General features: G+C 51.7%; 2 protein-coding genes across 4 annotated transcripts in view; both read right to left on the bottom strand.

Annotated features, from left to right (window-relative positions):
• Positions 1-1,913: 1,913 nt before the first annotated feature.
• RSPH6A (radial spoke head 6 homolog A) lies at positions 1,914-18,303 on the bottom strand. The gene is made up of 6 exons (XM_036275840.1): positions 17,654-18,303; positions 14,403-14,640; positions 7,350-8,114; positions 5,758-5,902; positions 4,852-4,969; positions 1,914-2,151 (listed from the first exon to the last, which is right to left on the bottom strand). Exons 1-6 carry the CDS (start codon positions 18,301-18,303, stop codon positions 1,914-1,916), a joined length of 2,154 nt encoding a protein of 717 aa, XP_036131733.1.
• Positions 18,304-18,703: 400 nt separating this feature from the next.
• Positions 18,704-23,969, bottom strand: part of SYMPK (symplekin) — a 36,619-nt gene continuing 31,353 nt past the window's right edge. For all 3 annotated transcript variants that reach the window (XM_036275030.1, XM_036275029.1, XM_036275031.1), the window contains 5 exons: positions 20,902-21,089; positions 19,870-20,046; positions 19,582-19,677; positions 19,018-19,353; positions 18,704-18,853 (listed from right to left, as the gene is read on the bottom strand). In XM_036275030.1, the coding sequence (XP_036130923.1) occupies positions 18,704-18,853; positions 19,018-19,353; positions 19,582-19,677; positions 19,870-20,046; positions 20,902-21,089 (947 nt within the window). The remainder of the gene's footprint in view (positions 18,854-19,017; positions 19,354-19,581; positions 19,678-19,869; positions 20,047-20,901; positions 21,090-23,969) is intronic.

Genomic DNA, 23,969 nt, shown 5'->3' with positions numbered 1-23,969 from the left:
CGCTCCCATCCCCCCTCTCTCCCGTCACTCAGGCTGCAGACCTGAGCGTCTGCCTAGATTTGTACAATTTCCCTTCACTCCCTGCTTCCTATTTGCATTTTGTCACCTTAAGTCCTGTTTTCAGCCTCTTCCTCTGCACAGCTATGGTCCAACCTCCTCCTCCTCTCCTGCTCGGGGCCCCCTGAACCAACCTTGTCTCTGCTTTCCCAGACTCCTGTTTCACTGTTCTATCTACACTCCACTCGGCATCTAGAGAGGTATGTCTAAAGCACAAATATGATCAGGCCCTCCCCTGCTGAAAGTCCATCTGTGGCTTGCTAGTGCTCTGAGGGCAAAGTTAAGCCCTGAGTGATCTGTTCCTGCCAACTTCTTTCCAATCTCACCTCTCACCATTAACTCCTCACACCATGTCCCTCAAAAATGAAGTTTGAGAAACTACCCCAGCACATCACATTCTCTCTTGCGCTTGGGTCTTTGCACATGCTGTTCCATCTGCTTGGAATGCCCTTCCCCACTCTGTCCTTGACCCTTTTACTTTTTAAAAATATTTTATATGTTTTTATTGATTTTTTTTAGAGAGAGAGAGATAGAAATATCAATGTGAGAGCTACATCTATTGGCTGCCTCCTGCACACCCCCTGCTGGGGATTGAGCCTGCAACCAGGGCATGTACCCTGACTTGGAATCGAACCCGGACCTCTCAGTCCATGGGCTGACGCTCAATCTACTGAGCCACACCGGCTGGGCAACACTTTTACTTTTTATCTTTTTGACCCTTTTACTTTTTAAATGGATTTTCAGAGAAGAAGGGGGAGAGAAAGATTTGTTGTTCCACTTATTATTTTTTATCATTACTATTTTTAAATCCTCACCTGAGGATATTTTTCCATTGACTTTTTTTCTTTATTGATTTTAGAGGGAGAGGAAGGGAAAGGGATAGAGAGAGAGAAATATCGATGAGAAAGAACATTGATTGGCCACCTCCTGAATGCCCCCCACTGGGGATTGGACCCACAACCTGGGCATGTGCCCTGACTGGGAAACAAACCGGCGACCTCTTGGTGCATGGGTTGATGCTCAACCACTGAGCCACACCGGCTGGACTTTCCATTGATTTTCAGATAGAGTGAGAGGGGGGAAGGGAGAGAGAGAGAGATCAATGTGAGAGACATACATCAAGTGGTTGCCCCCATAGGACCCCAACAGGGGCCAGTGATAGAACCTGCAACTCAGGTATGTACCCTTGAGCAGAACTGAACCTGAGAACTTTCCATCTGTGGGCTCTAATCGCTGAGCCAAATCGGCCAGGGCTGTTCCCCTTATATATTTATTCATTCATTCATTGATTCTTGTATGTGCCCTGATTGGGGCTCAAACCCACAACCTTGGCATATCAGGACAAAGCTCTAAGTAACTAAGCTACCCAGCCAGGGCTGCTCTTGACCCTTAAGAGTCAGTTCAGGGGCTCTGTAGTCCTCTGGGCTATTCCATCTGGATTGTCGTTGCCTGGGGATGCCTCTGTCTCCCCTGTAGAGTATGAGCCCCATGAAAGCAGAGCTAAGGCTGCTTGGTCATCTCTGTGTTCCCAGCACAGGGCTGGGCTGACAGGAGGCATTTTAATGGTTGTTTGATATCCAGATGAATGAATAAATGAAACAGATGGGAGAGGCTAAGCGGGTGTTCCCAGCAGAGTCCAATAGCCCTGACGTGGAGGTCATGTCAACAGATTGGTGAGCAAATGAATAAATGATGGGGCCGTAATGCCATGGAAACATTTTATTTAGAGCAGCTACTGCCCTTTCCCATTCCTGCCTTCCAGGGCAGAAAGCAAACCGACAGTGAAAAAACAACTCGTAACTATATATAAGGAACAACCTGCTCTCTGCCTGCTTAGGGGAGGGGGCTATGGGGCCTCAGTCATCCAGGTCCTCATCTTCATCTTCCTCCTCATCCTCCTCCTCTTCCTCCGCAGCTGCCAGGGCCTGCTCCTGGGCAGCCTTAAGAGCCTGCTCCTCCTCCACCGTTGGGTCGTTCATCTCTGTGATCTCTATGCCGCTGGGGTATTCGTGCTGAATGGGGGCTGGCAGGGGCGGATTGAAGTTCTCCGAACTGTACTTGTGGCCCCAGCCAATGTAGATGTTCTCAAACTTCCTGGAGGGGCAGTGAGATACTGGAAAATCCTCCTGCCAAGGCCCCAGCCTGGACTTTCATTAAGGTTGGGAGTCAGCACAGACATAGCATGATGGAAAGGTAGTGTGTGGTAGGGTGAAGTGTGCCCACCGGGTTGTCCTGTTCATTTGTTCCTTTAGTATTTACTGTGCACCTGCTAAGTGCTAGGCCGTGTCCAGAGCTGCAATGTCCAACAGCACGTGTAGCTACTGAGCACCTGCAATGTGGCTGGTGCACGCAAAACACTGAATTTCTCATTGTAGTTGCTTTTCTAATTTCATTTGTGATTTCTTCTTTGGCCCACTGGTTACTTAGGAATGTGTTATTTAGTGTCTCCATGTGTGTGAATTTCCTTTTGTTACTGGTTGCTAATGTCATTCCAATGTGGTCAGAAAATGTGTTCCGTATGATCAGTCCTTTTAAGTCTGTTAAGACTTGTTTTATGACCTAGCATGCGGTCTGCCCTGGAGAATGTTCCATGTACACCTGGGAAGAATATGTATTTTGCTGTTGTTGGGTGGAGTGGATTTTCATTTAATTTTAATTCATTTACGTTTAAACAATAAAGCCAATACTCAATTCAGTATTGGAAACAACTAAGTATGACTGAGACAACTTGGGAGCATGAGTCTACTTTTGCAATTGTAAATGTGAAACATAAATACAGATAAAATATTTACGATGAAAGTTTAGGTCCAAAATGAAATGTACTGTAAATGTAAACTTCACACCAGGTTCCAAAGACTTAGTATGAAAGGAGAGAATGTAAAATAGTTCGTTCATCATTTTTATATTATTGATTTTATGTTGTAATACTAATATTTTGGATATTTGGGATTAAATAAAAGATATTAAAATGAATTTTGCCTGTTTATTTTTACTTTGTGAATATGGCAGGAAAATTTTAAGTGACCTATGTGGCTCCTATCTTATTATGTTGGACAGCAAGGGTCTGGATGTGGGGACCCAGCTGGCAGGGAACAAACTGACAAGAATCCCTGCCGCGGTGCCTCCGCGCTAGAGGGAGCAGACTGATAATAAACAAGGAGAATCGATCAGTCCTGGCCAGTACCCTCCTCCCCAGAATTTTACCTAGTGAAGAAAAGGGGAGAAAATGGGAGAACAGGCAGGGGACTGAGATACTGGGTGAGGGACAGAGACAAGTAGGGCTAGAAAGAGAGACAGCAGGAGAGACAGGGATGGAGAGTTTGCCACGGGAGCAGTTTGGCTTTGACCTTGCTGTTCCAGAGTCTGAGCTTGTTAGGAAGGCAGAGCCTGGGGCTCCATCCCAGACCCATGCAACCGGAACTTGTGCTTCAGCTAGATCCACCCCCCTCCCCCGTGAGTCTTAGCACTCAGAGTTTGAGAAGTTCTAGCCTAGAATGTCCTTCAAGTGCCCCCCTCCCACCCCTTACTTCTTTCTGTCCCCAGACATTTCAGATCAAGGTTGCTTTTCTCAGGAATCCTTCCTTGATCCCTTTCAGACATGACAGATATAAGTTGTCATTTTCCCCTCCATCCTCCTTAGTGGTACTTATCTTAGTTTGTAACAGGATATTTGGAGGCGGGGCCGGGGGAGTGAGGCGTGGGTGAGAGGTGTTATACAGTTAATGCCTAGCTTCCTCTGACTGCTCCCAGGACAGCATCCATGTCTGCCTTTCAAAAAAGGGCCCGGGGTCCAGCACACAGCTGGCAAACAGTGACATTCAAGTGTTTTATCATGAAAAACAAAAGGATAGATGAATGGATGGATGAACGATTGGGTGTCGGATGGACGACTGGGTGAAGTATGGGTGGGTATGGGGTGGAGGGTGGATGGATGAGAGGAACTTCCAATTTGGATCTTTTGCTTTCAGGGATGTTGGCAAATTAGGGTGTGGCCAGAAGAAGGGTGTTGGCAAAAGCTGGCGTGCCTCTTCCCTGCTTCTGAAGGAGAAAAAAAATAATTGCCAAATATGTGGTTAAAATATCAAGATGACATGAAATCCCATCTCGACTGTGAATCATAGTAGCGAAAAGGAAAATCTATGAAAAATCGGCCTGCCATCTGGTGGACAGAGCTGGGAAGTACACCCGCCCTGCGGCTGCCGCGGCGCCTTTCTCGTGGTTGAGCAGAAAGGCTGGGGTGTGCCTGGTGAGAGGGGCCGAGTCTGGTGGGGAGTGTGTAGCTGCGGGTGGGAAGATGCGAAAGCTATTTCATCCTGCAAATCTTTTGAGAGCAACTGGTGGGGAAGATTTCTGGCCCAAAGAGAGAAGACCCTTCAAATTGGAAGAACTCATCTGGGGGCCCCTGGGGAAGTAGTTAGCGCCCTCAGAGAGGAGACTCTGCCCCTGTCAGGGCCTCCCCAAAGGGGACTCCTGAGTCCTGTCGGTTCTGTGACCCATACAGTAGAAAAGCCTGAGCCAGAGGGCCAGAGATCCAGGTTTGAATCCTGCACATGCTGTGTTACACAGGGTCCGTTCCTTCCCCTCTCTGATCCCCTGTTCTCTTATTCAAGGGACTCACACTCTTGGTCTGGAGTTTCTCGTTTAGGCCAAGTGGAACCCCTGGAAGAAGAGTGAGGGGCTCAGCCCTGGGGGCTTCCTGAAGGATGGCTTCCCACCTCATCTCTGCCCACCCTGGTGAGTTGCCCCCGCGGGCCTGATGTAGGGGCTCCTCTGCTGGGAGACCAGAAGACCTACTTGCCACTGGCGTAGGTATAGGCCCCCGGCCAGAGGTTGGAGCGCACGATGGCCACGGAGTACTGGGGGCAGAGGCTGCAGGACAGACGGGCGGTCCAGGGCGACATGTGCATGATTTCTGCGGAGACGTGAAGAGCACCAGGGAGGTCAGAGCCTCCACCGATGACTCCATGCGCCCTGAGCAGCCCCCTGGAGGGAGGGAAGGGAGGAGGGAAAGCGGGAAAGTGAGGAGGGGTGTGAAGGGAACTGTGGTGACTGACAGCACAGGCTTCAGTGTTTGAACCCTGGCTCTGGACCCCCCTCTTCCTGCGTGTCCCCAGGAAGCCATGTCACCTGCCTGGGCCTCAGTGCCCACACCCAGGAAGGGCAATACTAACCTCGCCTCCCTTGCAGGGTGGCGGTGAGCCCTGGGCCCCAGACAGGGCAGCTGCTGTGATTCTCCCTCCAGTGGCCACTGGTTTGGACCAGGGGGCAGAGGGCATGGGCTCGGGCTTGGGGCTCACCAAAATCTGGGTCACAATACAGGCTCTGTCCACTCGCCCACTCTCAGCCTCTCCTTCCTGCTTCTTCCAGGGGCCGGAGCCCCCCAACCTCAGGAAATGCCTGTCCCTTCTTTCAAAATCCAGCTCAAGTCCTGCCTCTTCTGGGGAGGGCTCCCTATTTCTCTCCTTCCCCAAGCCTGTGTGGGACTGGAAAAGACCACATCCTGCCAGGTGGGCACTGCCACGTGCCAGACGCAGCTCACCAGGCGGCTGCTTCGCCGTGACCCCGTGAGGAGGCACTTCCACCATGGCTGGTGTACAGGTGAGAAAACAACCGAGGCTTGGAGAGATGACCCCGCGATGTTGCCCTTCTCTGTCTCGTCCCCCCTCCAGGCTGGTGGTCAAAGGCGAGGAGGACCTTTACCTGCATCTTCTGAGAGCGGCGTCAGCAGCGGGGGCCCAATCTCCTGCTCCATCTCCTCCATCCCCTCATCTGCTTTCTCTTCCTCCTCCCCCAGCTCCTCCTCCTCCTCCTTCTTCTGAAAAGGGTTCACCCAAGTGCAGCGGCCCTGGAGGGGGGGGTCAGGCATCACATCAGGCATCACATCCCCCCACCCCCCAGAGGACAGAGGCCACCCTGCACCCTGGGAGGAGGTGAAGGGCCAGGCAGGACACTGGGGACTGTCTTCGGGGGCCAACGTATGGGCAGGAGGGCAGGGTTAGTCACACAGGTTGGGGGCAGAGAATGGGCTGAGAGAGCTGTTGCATTGAGGTAGGAACTCCTGCCTCCTGCTTGCAGTGTGGCCCCCATCTGTGCATCCATTCATTCATTTCTCAGACATTTAATGTGCACCTACTATATACAGATTCTGCGCTAGGTGCGGGGGATACATCCTTAAGGAAAGAGACCCCAAGTGTCTGCCCTGTGGAACTGACGTCTGGCAGCCCATATACTCCTCTGTTGGCCCAACTGTGAAATGGGGGTGTCATGGCTGCCTCTCTCATCGGGTTGTTGTTGGATTATGTGAGATACTGAAGAGCTGATGGGTGTCTGTTGAAGGAATGACTGACCCTGAGTGCACAGTATGTTGCAGACTTCAGTTTCGTCAACTATGAGAGCTGTCCAGACCTCAAAGGAGTTATTCGGATTCAATAAAACCTTGTGGAGTCAGTAATTTATCGAATGCATGAATGAATGAATCTTAGCACACAGCCAGTGGTTCCCTGACTGAATAAATAAATGTGTATAAAGTTCAGACTCATGGGCATTCGATAAATGCAAGTCCAAAATCTCTTATCCACACTGCACAACCTGAAAATCAGAAGTTTTTCTTGAGTCATTTGGCAGCATTCCTGACCTGGCTGAAGGGAGCCGCTGCAGTCTTGCAGCAGAAAGAACAATGGTGTCGCCCTGGCCGGTTTGGCTCAGCGGTTAAAGCGTCGGCCTGCGGTCCGGAGAGACCCAGGTTCGGTTCCCACTAAGGGCACGTACTTCGGTTGCAGTTTGTCGCCGGCCCTGGTTGGTCGTGCGGGTGGCAGCCACTCGATGTGTCCCTTTCACATCGATGTTTCTCTCTCTCTCTCTCCCTCCTGCTCTATCTGAACAAAGAATGAAAAAGTGTCCTCGGGTGAGGATAAAAAAAAAAAAGAACAATGGTGTCTTTGAATATGCCTGATAGCCCAGCCCTACTTGAGGTCTTGCATACTACATGGGATATGCACTGTTACCTTTTTAAAATCTGAAAAATACAGAATTCCACAATGCAACTGGCCCACAGGATTCTGACAAGGGAATATCAACCAATGTCTTTTGAAGGAGGAATGGATAAACGAGTGAATGAATGAGTGAAGAATGGATAAGTGAGTGAATGAATGAGTGAGGAATGGATGAATGGGTGAATGAATGAGTGAAGGTTCAGCACAATGGCTAGCAGAGAGCAAGTGCTCAACATTATTGGGGAGTCACACCTGAGCCACCTGGTTCTGAGCCGGGTGGGGTGGGGTCCCTGGTCTCACCTGTGGAAGGATGTGTTGCATGTGATGCACCCAGTTGGCCATGGAGTCCACCAGCTCAAGCACCGGGATGCCCTCAAAGTCGGGGTTCTCCTCAAAAGAGTCGCGCCCTGGGCCACCCTCCTCTTCCTCATCACCCTCCTCCTCATTGAACTGGTAGAAGCCCAGCGGGCTGATGTGCGTGGCAGCCGAGATGCGGGCGATCTGGGCGCGCAGGTAGTTGGCCTCGTTGCCTGGGAAGGGCGGGTAGCTGATGACCGGTGCATCCAGGTGGCCAGTGAGGAACTTCTTGATCTTGCGGGCCACCACGATCTGGTTGGGCGTGACATGCGGCAGCCTTATCCATGGCCGGCCGGGCTCGTTGCACACGAAATACAGGTACTTGTTGGTGCCTGATCGGCTCTCCTCTTTGGGGATGACGGGAGGTGGCTTCCACATCCGCTTGGGGAGGATGTCCGCGGCCTTCTCCTCGTCCTCCTCCCCCTCCTCCTCGCCATGCGTGTCTGTGATCTCGGCGCCCTCGGTCAGCTCCTCCACCTCCTCCTCCTCCACCTCCTCCTCGCCCTCCCGGAATTCCACCTCGGCCACCAGGTAGCTGCGGCTGAGCCCCAGGATTTTGCCCCAGAAACGGCAGGTATGGACGGGCTGCTGTTCCACCAGCTGCTTCAGAGCCAGGAAGATGCGGAAACTCTCGTCTGAGCTCAGGCCCACGCCAGCCTGTTCGAAGTAGAAGGCCGACTCCATGACGTTGGGCACGGCTGTGTCTCCCTGCAGAGGGGGGGGGGAGGAGGGAGGGCAGACAGAGGGAGAAGGCTGAAGCCCTGCTCCCTAGCCAACTCTTCTAGAGGCCAGAGAGCCAAACTACTGGGTAACCCAGCTGCTCCTGCGGCCCTTCTGGCAGTTAGAAGCAGGGAAAGTCCTTGGGGAGGATGTCCCTTGATAGAAAAGAAAAGGCAAAATCACACTAAGAGAAAATCCTTTGTTTCTTCATCCTTCCCTCTTGTTCCTTCCTGGAGTGGGATGTGAGATCTGGAGTTACAGCAGCTAACTTGGGACCATGAGGCAGCACATGTCTTTCACCCTAATGGTGGTGGAACTGACAGGTGGAAACTGTCTGGTCCTCAGTGGTGTCACTGAGCCGCCTTACCTCCCCACTTCTAGTCCTGTGTTCTGTTAGCTGCAACCAAATGCACTCGTAAGAGAGATCCCAAATCACATAGCACATGAAGGGAAGAGGAAGGTCTTGAACCCAGGAATCAGTGATGTTGATGTTGGAGGATGGTGGTGATAAATTCTTCCCTCACTGCCTCCTCTATCACGGCTACTTTTTCAGGAAGTCAGAGAGAGAGAAAGAGCAGAAAGGGAGTGAGAATAAGTATGTCAAGGGCTGGGACCAGAATACAGGGAGGTTTTGGCCCAGCTATGCCCATATCCATGTGGCCACAAGGCTGTTCCAATACTTTTTCATTCATTCAGTCCAGAAATCGTTATTAAAGATCCACTGGGTACCAGTCCCAGGCTAGTGTAGGCACAGACACATATCAGAGAACAAAACGGATGAGGGCCCTGGCCGGTTTGGTTCAGCGGTTAGAGCGTCGGCCTGCGGTCCAGAGAGACCCGGTTTCAGTTCCTGCTGAGGGCACGTACCTCGGTTGCAGTTTGTCCCTAGGCCTGGTTGGTTGTGCAGGTGGCAGCCACTCGATGTGTCCCTTTCACGTTGATGTTTCTCTCTCTCTCTCTCTCTTCCTTCCACGCTGTCTGAACAAAAAATGGAAAAATGTCCTTGGGTGAGGATTAAAAAAAACAGGTGAGGTCCTTCCTCATGAGGTCATCACGATCTGCCCGTGGCCTTGGCCAGCCTGACGGGGCCAGGGAAACGCACAGTCCAAATCAGGGAGACCACATGCTCCTTTGCCGGAATTTGAAATCAGAATGGAGAGAAAGGGGGTATGGTAGGCAGAATAGTGACCGCACCGAAAGAGTCCATGTCCTAATACTAGTGCCTGTGAACATGTGACCTTACTTGGCAGAAGGAACTTGCAGGTTTGGTGACATTGAGGCTCTTGAGATGGGGACATTGCCCTGGGCTATTGGCCCCAGGAAATCACGAGGGTCTTTCTTTTTTTTTTAAAATTTCTTTTCTTGATTGATTTTAGAGAGAGGAAGGGAGAAGGAGAGAAGATAGAAACATCGATGAGAAAGAACATTGATCAGCCGCCTCCTGTATGCCCCTGACTGGGGATTTGGCCCACAACCTGGGCATGTGCCCTGACCAGGAATCAAACCGACAACCTCTTGGTGTATGGGTCAGTGTTCAACCATGGAGCCAACTTGGGCACATTTTGCCAGGTTTTCATATCATGGTTTTGCTGACCTCATAAAACTGTTGGGAAAGTGTTCCCTCATCCTCTACTTTCTGTAAGATTTTGTATAAAATTGAAATTAATTTTTCCTTAAATATTTGACATAAATGTCTGTTTAGCTGTAGTTTTCAATAACAGATTCAATAACAGATTTCTTAGTAATTATAGGACTGTTCAGATTTTCTATTTCTTTTTGTGTCAGTTTTTACATATTATGTATTTTAAGGTACATGTCATTTCATGTAAGTTGCTGAATTTATTGGTATAAACTTGTTTATAATATTCCTTTGGCATCTTTTTAATATTTGTAGGATGTGTAGTGATATCTTCTTTTTCATTTCTAGATTTTCTTTATTCTTTTTATTTTCTTTATTTATTGTTCATTCTCACTTGAGGATATTTTTCTATTGATTTTGCAAGAGAGTGAAGGGAGAGGGGGGAGAGAGAGAGACATCGATTGATTATTTCTCACACAAACTCGACTGGGGCCGGGGATCAAACCTGCAACCCAAGTACCTGCCCTTGACCAGGAATCAGACCTGAGACCCGTCGATCCACAGGCTGATGCTCTAACTGCTGAGCCAAACTGGCCAGGGCGGTTTTTGCTCTTGTCCTTATTATTTCCTTCTGTCTGTTTACTTTGGGTTTAATGTTCTCCTTTGTAAAAAAGATAGAATCTCAGATTATTGCTTTTAAATCTTTTTTTTTATAAGCATTGAAATATAACTTTCCTTTTAGACAGTACATTAGATATTTCCCATAAAACCTGACACGCTATCTCTTCATGTCATTCAGTTCTGTATACTTTCTGGTCTCGCTTGTGGTCTCTTCTTTGACCCATATGTTGCTTAGACGTGTGTTGTCTCATTTCCAAATATTGGGGCATTTTTAGATTCCTCGTTATTATTGATTTTTTTTTAAAAATTTTCTTTATTGATTTGAGAGAGAGAGGAAGGGAGATGGAGAGAGAGAGAGAGAGAGAAACATTGATGAGAGAGAACATCGATTGGCTGCCTCTTGCATGCCCCCCACTGGGGATTTGGCCCACAACCTGGGCATGTGCCCTGACCGGGAATTGAACCAGTGACCTCTTGGTGTATGGGTTGATGGTCAACCACTGAGCCACATCAGCCAGGCTATTATTAATTTTCAATTTAATCCCATTTTTGTCAGTAATAACGCACATGGCAGAAAAATTCAGATGGTATAAAAGCGAATATGGTGAAGAGTACATTGTTTCCCATCCCCGTCTGCCTGCCTGTCTTCCTTCTTTTCTTTGTTCCTTAAAAATATTTACTGACTGTCTGCTACTTGCCAGGCACTGTGAATACAACTGTTTAAAAAGAGACCCATCTCTACTTCCCTTATGAAGTTGAGTTTTTTCTGATGGGAGACAGATAATAAACAAGACAAGAAAGCAAAATCTATTTTGTGTTGGGCAGTGATAAGTACTAACGGGAAAACGAAGCAAGGAAGAGGGGTAGATGTCATGGGAAGGCACGTGCTGTATTAGGTTGGGTTTAGGAAGGCCTCTCTGAGGAGATTAATATTTGATGAGAGATTTGAGTGAAGTGAGGAAGTGTGGATATTTGCAGAAAGAGCTTTAGGCCTGAGGCAGGGTGAGTGCAAAGGCCCGAGGCTAGAAAATGCCCCCTGGGTTCCAGCAATGGTGAGGCAGCCTCGCCTCTGCGGCTAGGGCAGGGGGTGAGTGGGGACGTAGGTCGGAGGTCAGAGGGGGAGCCACCAAAGTCACCCGCAGCCACCTCCCAGAAATGTGTACATAATCAAGCATATTCTACTTATGTGTACATTTAATCACATACATGGTGGTATACTAGTCACTCTGTTTTGTGCCCAGATTTTCAACCCCTTAGCAGCGTACGATGGAAATCCATTTGTACATACATTTAGAGCTCCCACATTCTTTTCTTTTTCTTTAGTGCTTTTAGAGGGAGAGGGAGACAGAGATAGAAACATCGATTGGCCGCCTCCTGCATGCCCCCCACTGGGGATCAGGCCTACAACCTGGGCATGTGCCCTGACCAGGAATCGAACTGGCGACCTCTTGGTGCCTGCGTCAACGCTCAACCACTGAGCCACACCAGCTGGGCATGAGGGTCTTGATAAGTGAAAGGAGGCAGGAGAGTCTGAGAAGATGTGATGGCAGAAGCTGAGGTCAGGGTCAGAGAAAGGTTTGAAGCTGCTCCCCTGCTGGCTTTGAGGACGGAGGAAGGAAGGAAAGCAGGCGGCTTCCAGACACTGGGAAAGTCAAGGAAGCAGATTCTCCCAGAACCTCCATTAGGAAGACAGCCTTTGCCTTCACCGTGATTTTAGCGCGGTGAAGCCCAATTTCAACTTCTGACCTCCAGCCCCGGCCGGTTTGGCTCAGCGGTTGGAGCATCGGCCTGCGGTCCCGAGAGACCCGGGTTCGGTTCCCGCTAGGGGCATGTACCTGGGTTGCAGTTTGTCCCCGGCCCTGGTTGGTCGCGCGGGTGGCAGCCACTCGATGTGTCCCTTTCACGTCGATGTTTCTCTCTCTCTCTCTCCCTCCAACTCTATCTGAACAAAAAATGAAAAGGTGTCCTCGGATGAGGATTAAAAAAAAAAGAAAAGAAAAAACTTCTGACCTCCAGAACTGCAAGTACATTAAGTTGTCTTAAGCCACTAAGCTTGTGGTGATTCGTTCCAGTTGCAGCAGGGAGCTAACTGGGGGGGGGGCACCTGCTCCGTGTGGCTGGAGGTGAAATGTGTAAATGTGCAAATGTGTAAGCGTGCAGTGGCTGATGGTGCGTGGAGGGACGATGGAGGCCAGTTTGCAGAGAGAAAGGAAAAAACTAAGGACCAGAGCTATTCCTACAGTCCAGCTAAGGTAAATGCCTGATTTCCTTTCTTTCTTTCTTTCTTTCTTTCTTTCTTTCTTTCTTTCTTTTTTTCCTCACCTGAGGACATTTTTGCATTTATCTTCAGACAGAGCAGGAGGGAGAAAGGGGAGAAGAGAGCGAGAGAGAAACATCGATGTGAGAGAGACACATCGACTGGCTGCCACTCACACGACCCCAACTGGGACCGGGGAGAAACTGCAACCGACATACGTGCCCTTAGTTGGAACCGAACCCAGGGCTCTCTGGTCCGCAAGCTGACGCTCTAACCAATGAGCCAAACCGGCCAGGGCTGATCTTTTCTTTTCTTTGCTTTTTTTTGATCCTTACCCGAGGATATTTTTACATTAATCTTCAGATAGAGATGGAGGAAGAGAGAGAAAGAGAAACATCAATGTGAGAGACACACATCGAGTGGTTGCCACCCACACGACCCCAACAGGGGCCAGGGACCAACTGCCACCGAGGCACCTGCCCTTGGCCGGAATCCAAGCCGGGACTCTTTGGTCTGCGGGCAACGCTCTTACCGCTGAGCCGTACTGGCCAGGGCAAATGCCTGATTTCTTTATGATAAATCCTACCCCTCCCCTTTATTTCCGCAAGCTCTACTGGATATCTGTCACTGCAAACCAAATAGTCTTGGCTCATATACCCATTTGTTCCTTCTCACTTAGCTCGGGGGAAAAGTCTTGCTCGTGGTTCAGGAAAACATATAACAAAGACATAAAACCCTCCTTAATTCAGGAGGTGAAAATCAGATCGAAGAGACAACTTTCTCATTTAAGGACTGTGGGCAGCTTCTGGAAAGTACAGGAAGCCCCACCAAGCATTTGAAAGCTCAATGTAAGAAAAAGTCTCAGGGAGAACACATTTTCTCCTGCTCCTTTGTATGATGGTCGTCTGAGTCATTGGCCATTTTTCTTTTTTCTTTCTTTTTTAAATCCTCACATGAGGATATGCTTTTATTGTTTTTTTAGACAGAGAGGAAGAGAGAGAGAGAAACATCACTGTGAGAGAGAAACATTGGTTGGTTGCCTCCTGTATGTACCCCGACTGGGGATCTGAGCGGGAATTGAACCCACCACTTGTCAATGTATGGGATGATGCTCCAACCAACTGATCTACCCATCCAGGGCTTGGCCATTTTTCTTGAAGAAGGTGAGAATTCTACAGCTAATACATTCAATTGTTAATTTTTGTTAGATGCACTAAAGATTATTTGTCTCTTGTTTCAAATGAACTGAAATATTATTTAAACAGTTACATAAATTATGAAAAGATGGCATATTACTTTGTTAGGACTGCTGTAAGAAAGTACCACAGACTTGCTGGCTTAAAGAACAGAAATGGCCCGGCCGGTGCGGCTCAGTGGTTGAGCATCAGCCCATGCACCAAGAGGTCGCCGGTTCGATTCCCGGTCCAGGCACATGCCCAGGTAGTGGGCTGGATCCCCAGTGGAGGGCATACAGGAGGCAGCCAATCGATCTCTCTCTCTCTCTCTCCTTCTCCCCTTCCTCTCTCTCTAAAATCAATAAAGAAAAATAAATAAAGAGCAGAGCTGACCAGCCCTTCCTATGCTTCGAGCCCCTCCATGGCACCCCAGTGGCCTCAGGAGAAAGCCTACGCCCTTTAGTCTGACGTTCAAGGTCCTCTGTGAGAGGGTTTCACCCCCTTCTGCTGGGCACACACACTAAATTGAGATTGTCTGTGTTCCTGGGTGGTGCCATATGCCCCCTCACTTCCAGGCTTCTGCACAGGCTGTGTCTAAGTCGGGGCTACCGCTCACCCGCCACGCCAACCACTGGCTCACTCACCACCTCCTCCTCCATCTCCTGCTCGCCCTCACCACCACCGCTGCCTCGGATGAACAGCGTCTTCTGCCTCTCTGCCATCTCATAGGTGGGCTGCATCTCTGGGTCGTCCCGCAGCGTGTCCAGCTTGGGGTGGAACCACTCCAACTGTGTGGTTCGGTTCAGCGTCTCCAGGATAGACAAGGGATCCTCAGGTCTCTGGTTCAGGATTTTGGTCAACAGGTTCACCAGGTGCTCATACCTGACTCCCAAGGGAGTGGGAGGTGGGGGATATCATTCATTCACTTACTGTTGTGTGTCTGCCCTGTGCCTGGCACTGGGGACACAATCGAGAAGAGACAAGATCCCTGTCTTCTCCCAATATCTGCATGGAGCTGACATTCTGATGATGGAGACAGACATTGACCAAATATGCAAAATATATAGTGTCAGTCAGGGGTGGTAATTTCTATGGAGACAATAAAGCAGGGAATGCCAAGAATAGGTGATGGTTTTCACTTTTCAGTAGGGAGGCCAGGAAATGCCTCACCAAGGTGACATTTAAGCTAAAATCTGAATGAAGTGAGGGGGCAAATTATGCAGATATTGGGAGAAGACTGTTTCAGTCAGTGGGAACAGCAGGTGCAGAAACCCTGAGATATTTTGTGAGTCTATGACAATCTTGATACCAAAACGCAAAGAAACCAGGAGAAAGGAAAATAACAGTATGTTGATCTCATTTAGAAATATAGATGTTGAGCCTGGGCCAGTTTGGCTCAGCAGTTAGAGCGTCGGCCTGTGGACCAGAGAGTCCTGGGTTCGGTTCCTACTAAGGGCACGTACCTCAGTTGTAGTTCGTCCCCCGCCCCATTTGGGGTTGTGTGGGTGGTAGCCAGTTGATGTGTCTCTCTCACATTGATGGTTCTCTCCCTCCCACTCTATCTGAAGATAAATGCAAAGGTGTCCTCGGGTGAGGATAAAAAATAAAAATAAAAATAAAGAAATATAGATGCTGAAATCCTAAGCAAAATATTAGTAAATGGCATCCTGCAATTGCTCAAAAGGATGACATACCATGATTAAATTAGGCTGACCGGGATGCAAGACTGGACTGATGTTAGAAAAAAATATAATTTATCATGTCATTATGTTAAAAATGATATGTAAGATCACCTCAATAGGTGCAGAGAAATTATTTGATAAAATTCATCATCCAGCCCTGGCCGGTTTGGCTCAGCGGTTAGAGCGTCGGCCTGCGGTCCAGAGACCTGGGTTTGGTTCCCGCTAAGGGCACGTACCTCGGTTGCAATTTGCCCCTGGCCCTGGTTGGTCATGTGGGTGGCAGCCACTCAAAGTGTCCCTTTCACATCGATGTTTCTCTCTCTCTCTTTCTCTCTCTCCCCCTCCCACTCTATCTGATCAAAAAATGAAAAAATGTCCTCGGGTGAGGATAAAAAAAAAAATTCAACACCCTTCATAATTTTTAAAAACCTAGGAAACCACCCTGGCTGGTCTGGCTCAGCGGTTAGAATGTCAGCCTACAGACTAGAGTTCCGGATTCGATTCTGGCCAAGGGCACATACCTCAGTTGCGATTCGTCCCCGGCCCTGGTTGGGGTCATGCGGGTGGCGGTCAGTAGATGTGTCTCTCTCACATCGATGTTTCTCTCTCTCTCTTTCCCTCCCACTCTGTCTGAAGATAAATGTAAAAATATCCTTGGGTGAGGATTAAAAAACAAAAAACAACAATAAAAAACACCTAGGAAACTAGGAATAGAAGGCAATTTTTTTGTTTTTTGTTTTTTTGCATTTATCTTCAGATAAAGCGAGAGGGAGAGAGAGAGAGAGAAACATTGATGTGAGAGAGACACATTGACTGCTTGCCACCCACACAACACCAACCGGGGTCAGGGACAAACTGCAACTGAGGTACGTGCACTTAGCGGGAACCAAATCCTAGTCTCTCTGGTCTGCAGGCCTACGCTCCAACTGCGGAGCCAAACTGGCCAGGGCCGAAGGCAATTTTTAAATAATCTTATAAAGGGTAACCACAAATAACCTACAGTGCACACCAAACATAATGGCAAAAGACTAAATATTTTTCACTGTGCGATTGGAAATGAGGATGCCTACTTTCATGACTTCTCTTTAATACTGTATGGGAGGTTTCAGCCAATGCAATCTGACATAAAAAAGAAAAGTATTGAAAAGGAAGAAGCAAAACTGTGATGATCTGCAGATGGTATGATTAGGAATGATGTGCAAAGGCTTTGAACCAACAGTGTGCTTGGTATGTTGGCAGAACACTGAGGAGGTCAGTGTGGCTGGAGCAGTGAGGTGCTCTCCCTCAGCATTTTCAGGTCACTGATCAAATGTCACCTCCTCAGAGAGGCCTTCCTTGACCTTATACTATTTAACATGCACTCCCTATCCCCCTCACCCTGACTTTTTTCACCTTAGCTCTTATCACCTTATCATTTATTATAGTTAGATTGTCTATTCTCCCACTAGAATGTGAGTTTCATGAAGAGGTAATAGGGAAGTGGGGCTGAGAGGTGTATATATATATATATATATATATATTTTTTTTTATCCTCACCCGAGGACATTTTTCCATCCTCTGTACAGACAGAGTGGGAGGGGGAGAGAGAGTGAAACATCAATGTGAAAGGGACACACCGAGTGGCTGCCACCCACACGACCAACCAGGGCCAGGGACAAACTGCAACCGAGGTACATGCCCTTAGCGGGAACCGAACCCGGGTCTCTCCGGACCGCAGGCGGACGCTCTAACAGCTGAGCCAAACCGGCCAGGGCTGAGAGGTATATTTTGATTGCAGCTGTGGCCTTGGCAAGTGCCTTCCTCCAGCAGGAAAGTTTAATAAATAACAGGCCACATGAGCCAAATCACTTGTGCTGGAATCCTGGCTCTGCCACATCCTAGCTGTGGTATCTTGGATATGGGACCTAATTTCTCTGTGTCTCAGTTTCCTCCTCTGTAAAATAGGGACAGTAGATGTGCCCATCTCAGCTAGCACTAGAGGTCAATGTGTGAAGGGCTGGCACAATGTCTGGTAAGTAAATGTTTTACTTTTTAGCTATTGCTAGTATTTATTCAGACTCCTAGTCTGAGTTAGATGGCTCTAGAGCACTCGCTGATTCTCCTTGACTGTGGATCTCCGGTCTGACTGAGACCCCATAGCATGAGGCAGGGTCTTGGCTGGGGCGTCTCCCTGCCTGGGTCCTCCCCTCCCCCACTCCGGAGCTCCCTCTCACAGACTGAGGTCGCAATTGACGCTGGTCTGCAGCAGGTAGGCCTTGGCATTCTGCACGGCCAGCTCCCGGGGCTCCGGCTCGGACACCTCCATATTGAAGGGCATAAAGCCCAGCTCAGAGGGTGAGAACTCGAGGGCAGGGTCATCCCTCATGTAGGGCCCATGCTGGGCACCCTCGCTGAACCCCAGGTCTTCTCTCTGGAACATGTTGAACTGGCCCAGGAAGTTAGGCTGAGGATCCTGGTAGGCTGACTCCAGTTGCTGGAAGACGTTGCCTTGGCCCTGCTGTAGCTGCTGCAGGATTAGGCTGGCACTGTGGGTGGGCTGGGCTCCTCCTTCCTCCAGATAAGGTTGTTGCTGAAAATCCGAGGGAACAGACAGGTACTCCAAGCCACCCTGGGGTTCCTCAGCCTGGAACAAATTACCAAATTGGCTCTGGCTGGCTCCTTGTGACCATCCCTGATGGCTCTGGCTCAATGTCTCTTGATTGCTCCTCAGATTCTGGATGTCAAATGTCACCTGCGGCCCCTCCTGGGGGACCGTGGGCTGGGCCACAGAGGGCTCCTGACTGCGCTGCTGCTCAAAGGCCCGGTAACTCTGTCTTGTGAACTGCTGGTAAGGTTCCTCAGGGTCGGGCGGTGGGTCCCCCATAGTCCAAAAGGGTTCGCAGCCTTCTTGGAGGGAGGCTTGCAGACAGGCCGGCCAGCTGCCGGCCCGCACTTAGCCAGTAGCCACTCCGCCTTCCCGCCGGTTTCCAAGGAGGGAGGGGCGGGCCGTTACCAGGGCTGGGAGCGCGCCCCGCGACGCAGGGGCCAAAGAGCTGGTTTCTGCGCAGGCGCATCCCCAGGCCCGAGGGGCTTCCAGTCTGCCTGCGGGCTCCCCTCCCACGCAAGCTCGCCAGGTACCGCTCCCAGGTACGCGCAGTCCCATGGCTGACTGGCTGCAGAGATGAGACCACACCCACGCCCCAGATCCGGGATGTTTTATTATTATTATTTTTATTATTTTTTAAAGGCAAAGCACCCCCGCCCCCCTTCCCCACCAAGCCCCGTCAGCTGTTCCTCTTGGTCTCGGGCTCCCCGGCTTCCTCCGCAGGGGCGGCCGTTGTGGGGCTGGGAGTCTTCACCGTGTCTTCTCCAGCAGGGGTGAGAGTCTGCGGGCTCCTCTCCTCCTTTGAGGTCAACGCACCAGCTGCTGCGTCCTGGTGACAAGAGAAAGGGGAGCCGGTCAAAGATAGCTGCTCCTAACTACAAACTTTTGTTCGGGCTGTACCCTCCCCGTCACCCTTTGGGTACTCAGCAGACACACTGCGCCCGGAGCCCTGGTCCTTTTATTCCTTTGCTGCTCCGAAGTTGTCATCCCTACCTTGGGGAGGGGCCCCTCAAGACTAGAGTCCAGCAGTGCGGCCTCCGTCAGCCCCGAGTCCTCGTCCATGCTGATGAAGATGGCCGGGGTCTCACACTCAGGCCCCTCCTCCCGGAAATCCATGGCTTCCTCCGGCTGGGGAGGGCCTGGCCTGGCAGAGGAGGTCGACGAGGAGGAAGAGGAGGGGGCTCCCACTCCCCCAGGTTTCAGCTTCTGTTCCTCCTCCAGCTGCCGCTTTAAGGCCTTCTCCTGGGCCAGCCGCAGGCCGATGAGGTCCTGAGGGGGCCGGGGATTGGGGGGCGGTGCTGGTGCCAGTGCCAAGGGCTCCAAGTCATCCTGGGGGTGGGGAGGGGCAGAAAGAAGCTCAGGCAGGGATGAGTGGAGGCCAGGACCCAGGCTACTTTCAGAGGACGGTGAGAAAGGAGACAGAAGCCACCCTGAGGCAGACAGCCGGCTGGGCACTGGGAGTAGCTGCTCCCCACTCCCACCTCCCTTTCAGCAGAAGCCTCCCAAGGAGACAGGTGGCTGGGCTGGGGAGAAGGACAGGGGGCCGCAGACCCTCACCTCTTCCAGAGGCCCTGCAGGAGTTTCCTTGGCCTCCGGCTCCTGTTTGCCACTGGCCTCCAGGATGGTCATGATGGAGTTGGGGATGTGTGCTTGCTGGGGAAGAGCAGGACGCGGGTGCTACGGACAGCTCTAACCCAGAGACCCCTCCTGGACACCCCAGATCCCGGTTGGTCTCTGACCCTCCAGAACCCTTGACATTGTGGCACTGCGGGGCTCCCCTCTGGGCTCCCCATCCAGGCCCTAGGGCTGGACCCATGGGGCCAACCACCCGACACCTTGGGATACCTGATGGGGGGTGAAGGAGCGGACATGGGCCAGCAGGGGCTCCCGGAGCTCTGGGCACTTGTCAAAGACGGCGCCCAGCTGCTGGGGTGGCAGCTGCAGGATGACTTGGAAGCTCTGGGGCTTGGTGCGTTGACAGCACTTGATGAAGCCCTCCCACACCTTGGGGTACTTCCATACCTGGATGGGGCAGGGAGGGAGCAGGCATAAGGAAGCACATAAGTGGCCACCCTGGGAACTGGGAGAAGGACCTTGCCAACATCGGGCCTTGCTGGGGCTTAAATCCCTACCGTCGGAACAGATTCCTCTGGGCTACACACAGCCCTGACCTCCCGACAGAGGATCGTATAACTTTCTCTTCCAGATCCCAAGCAGCTGGGACATGAGGCCAATTTGGGGAGAAGAAAACAGAGTGGCCTTTTCACTTTGGTCTCCCTGGGCCAGGCCCAGGCTGTGTTGTGAGCCTTCTCATTTCATTCTTACAGCAGCCTCCAGGGGGCGCCATTCACCCTGCTAAACAGATGAGGCCCAGGGAGATGCAGGGACTTGCCCAAGGTCACACCCGGGCCGATCGAAGATTTGACCCTAGGTCTGTGTGAATCTACATTTAACCTCTAAGCCAGATGTTGCCAAGTGGCAACCTGTGGTCTTAATACAGTCTGAGCGCTTGTGGATGAGGTTTGTTTTTTGTTTCATTGTGGTATTCCTAAAAACCCACAGTGCACAGTGGTGGGGTGGGGGGCAGCAGCCATGCCGCTCCTGGGATGTGCACCCCTGAAGTCCACTGCCTGGTCCTACCACCTAACCACCCCCACTCATTCCGTCGCTACCCAGTCCCTGAGTTACGACCCCTGGAGCGCTGTTTTGTCTCTGCCAAGGGCAGGGCAAAGGGTTAGGTTTCTCACCTCACCCTGGCTCCTCTAGAGGGTGGGAGGCAGGCAGGCTGGAAAAGCCTGCAGTTCTGCCTCAAATCTTTCCTGTGTCCTGCTGCAGTCAATCCACTGCTGGGGGGACTGGATGGTCGGGGCGGGTTACCTGCTTCATGATGAGGCGGGACAGGATATTCATGACGAAGCCCCCCAGGCGGGGGTACATGGTCAGGGACTGGATGACGGTCCTCATGAGCAGCATGGGCAGGGGGCTCTGCTCCATCAGCTGCTGCATCACCACGGCCAGCACCTCCGACGTGTACACGTTCCGCTCCGCAAAGCACAGGTTGGTGGCTGCGAGGAGGCGGAGAGTGGGCCTGTCCTCTTTGCCCGGCTGCCCCCGGGAGGTGGGAGCTCCACCACCCACTTCCTGCCCGTGCACACGAGGCCAGACCCAGCCCGCTGCTGAAGCTAGGGGCGAAACAGAAGACTTCCCCCAGCCGGCAGAGGGTCTCTTTCTGAGGGGACACTGACTGGCCTGGCCCTCAAAAGCCTGGAGGCTTGTCCCAAGAGGAAAGACATGGCCAGCTCCAGAAGCCCCACACTGGACATAGTGGGTAGACCTTGGCCCCTTCTCTCTGGGGATAACCCTCGGAAGGGCTGAGGTGGGAAAGACATGTTGCCAACCACAGGGCACCCATTCCAGCTGGCTTTGGGCAGCATGGCACCTCCACCCCTACTAGACAGGAAGGCTGCTTTAAATTCTGTAAGTGCCCCCACAGTGGACAAGATAGATGGCCCTCACCAGCAGGCTGGCCAAGGGACTGCCCACTCTCAACCCTCATCAGGGCACAAGGCTGGTGCTGCTGCTGGGGGGCCAAACCTAGGGTCTGCAGGGGACAACCCGAGTAATGAGGGAGGGGCAAGAGGAGGAAGCCTGGGCATCCGATAGGCTCCCAGCTCAGCAGCCAGGGCCCAAGGACTGGCACAACGCAAGCACCCCGAAGGCTTTAGGGTCTGTTCCCTCAGCAGTGGGCTGATACCCTGAAATCAGTGGGAGAGGCGGTGCTCCAATCCACTGTGCTAATGGGACCCCACGAACTGCCTCTGAACACCCTCTTCCCCAAACACCACTGGCCATGTGAGTCTGTCAACAAGGAAGTCTTTATTGAGCCAAAAGAAAGGCCCCCAATCCTTGAGAGGCTAACGGAGAACAGGGGTGGGCACCTATAAGAAATGCGGGGGGCCCCATAAGGAAAAGGGGGAGGATGAAGCAGTATAGGAAGACAGGCGGGGAGAAGGCTGGCTGGGGCATAGGGTGGGTATCTAGGCCAAAGGACAGAGGACAGTTTAAGTGAGTAAAGTGCCAGAGAGGACAGGCCAGACACTGAGGAAGCTCCTCCTCCTCCTCCTCCCTTCCAGGCAGCCCTGGCTCCTGTGTATTCTGCCTAAAAGCCTCTGGAATCACCTCCCCCTCAGCCCTCTAATCCACCCTCCATACGTGTAGAAAGCTCAGCCTGACCCTGCACCTCCCAGAGGCCCTCAAGAGATCAAGCCCAAACTACCACTTGGCCTAGGAGGCCTGGTGTGGGCGGGGCCCTGCCACGCTTTTCTCAAGGATTACAGGCCATGCAAGTGTGTATCTTGGCCTCTGCAATTGCTCCTCTTTCCTCTGGGATCATCTTCTCTTCTGCTGCCTCACTCCTACTCATCCTTCTGTGGCCTCAGCTCAGGTGTCCCCTCCTCCAGGAAGCCCTCCCTCTGTCTGCCCCTCACCAGAGAAGGTTGGGTGGCCTCTCTGGGCTCCCCTATCCGAACCTGGCTCATTCTGAGTTGTTACTGAGGACGGACTGTGACCCCTGCAAGGGCAGGGCCAGAGCTCTCTACCCTTGCTGTGTCCCTAAGCACGGCCCAGCACAGCTGAACAGAAGTGCTCAGTGAGTGAATTGCTGGACTAGACTTGAGGACAGGTGTAGTTACAGAAAAACTCACCAGAGAAAGGGTGAGTTAGGGGGGAATGGCAGCAAGGGCTGCTGACATGACCAGCTAAGGGGATTGCGATGGTACACAAAACAGGGCCGTGCTTTGAATCTGGAGCGCAGGCAAATGGAGTCACCAGTGCGAGCAGAGAAACGTGCTGGCAACGGACTGGATTGGTGTGGGGCAACAGCTGGCAGGGGGGGGCAGCTGAAGGTTGCCAGGAGCTCAGCAGCGTGGAGGCTGTGTGTGGGCCTGGGCTTGGAGGAAGCAGGTGGGGTTCCCAAGGCCAGGCCTTGGCGACATCTCCAGGGACCTGGTTCCCGGCCACCAGTGTCACCTGCAGCTAGGCCCTTTTCTCCCTGGGCCTTGTTTCCCCCGTGCGATCAGACACTAAGTCTAGGTCCACAAACGGGCTCAGTGGGGTGGTGGGGTCTGTGAATCCCCTCAAATTGTGCGCAAAACCGTGTGAGTAAAAGGACAGCTCCTGGACTCCTAGCTTCCAGACCCTTCCACAAGGGGCTGCATCCAGTCTGAGGGTTTGTGGATGAGGTTTGGTTTTTGGTTCATCACGGTATTTCTAAAACGCCCTGTTTCTAGCTTCTCTCGAAAAGCAGACCACCTTTCCGCTCTAGGCCGCCTCCTGTCAGGGCAGTGCTGGGACGGGGCAGCCACTAGAGGCCTCAGTTCCTCCTCACTTGTAGTGTGCGCTTTAAATCCTCCTCTTTTGATCTAAAAGTGGCAGAGAACTTGCTGGGGAAGGCTAGGTGTTAAGTCACTGAAGAAGCTCTTTCAGGCTAGACATGAAAGTACCCTGGCAAGGAGGGGAGCCCCCCACCCCCTCTTAAAGGAGACAGGAGGAATCAAAGGACAGTTGTCTTCTGAGTACAGCGAGCGACAGTAAGGGCGTCCACCTCCGCCTCCCTCCGTGGGAAAGCGTGGCTTCGGCCGAAGCCTCCTCCGGGGAGGGAGGGGGCGGGAGTGCTGAGAGCGCAGGGAGAAGTCTTCCCACGAGAGGCGAACCGGCGGGACTGGCAGGACTGGGATTCCCGCTCAGCTCTACCACTTCAGATCCTGTTTTCCCACTACACCACTTCAGTAACTTGCACTGAACTTCTCTGGAACCAGTATTTCCTCGTCCACAAAATGGCAGTCCACATACTCACCAGGTAACGGGCGGTGTGGACTGGCAGGCAGGCCTGCAAGGCACCTGGGAGGGCCTGGCTCAGGCGAAGTGTGCAGTCGAGCGTGACAGCA

Source organism: Molossus molossus, unplaced genomic scaffold, assembly GCF_014108415.1.
Source record: "Molossus molossus isolate mMolMol1 unplaced genomic scaffold, mMolMol1.p scaffold_m16_p_21, whole genome shotgun sequence".
NCBI classification, from domain to species: domain Eukaryota; kingdom Metazoa; phylum Chordata; class Mammalia; order Chiroptera; family Molossidae; genus Molossus; species Molossus molossus.
Note: the sequence above shows the minus strand (reverse complement) of the source record. Positions and strands in the feature narration are given on the sequence as shown.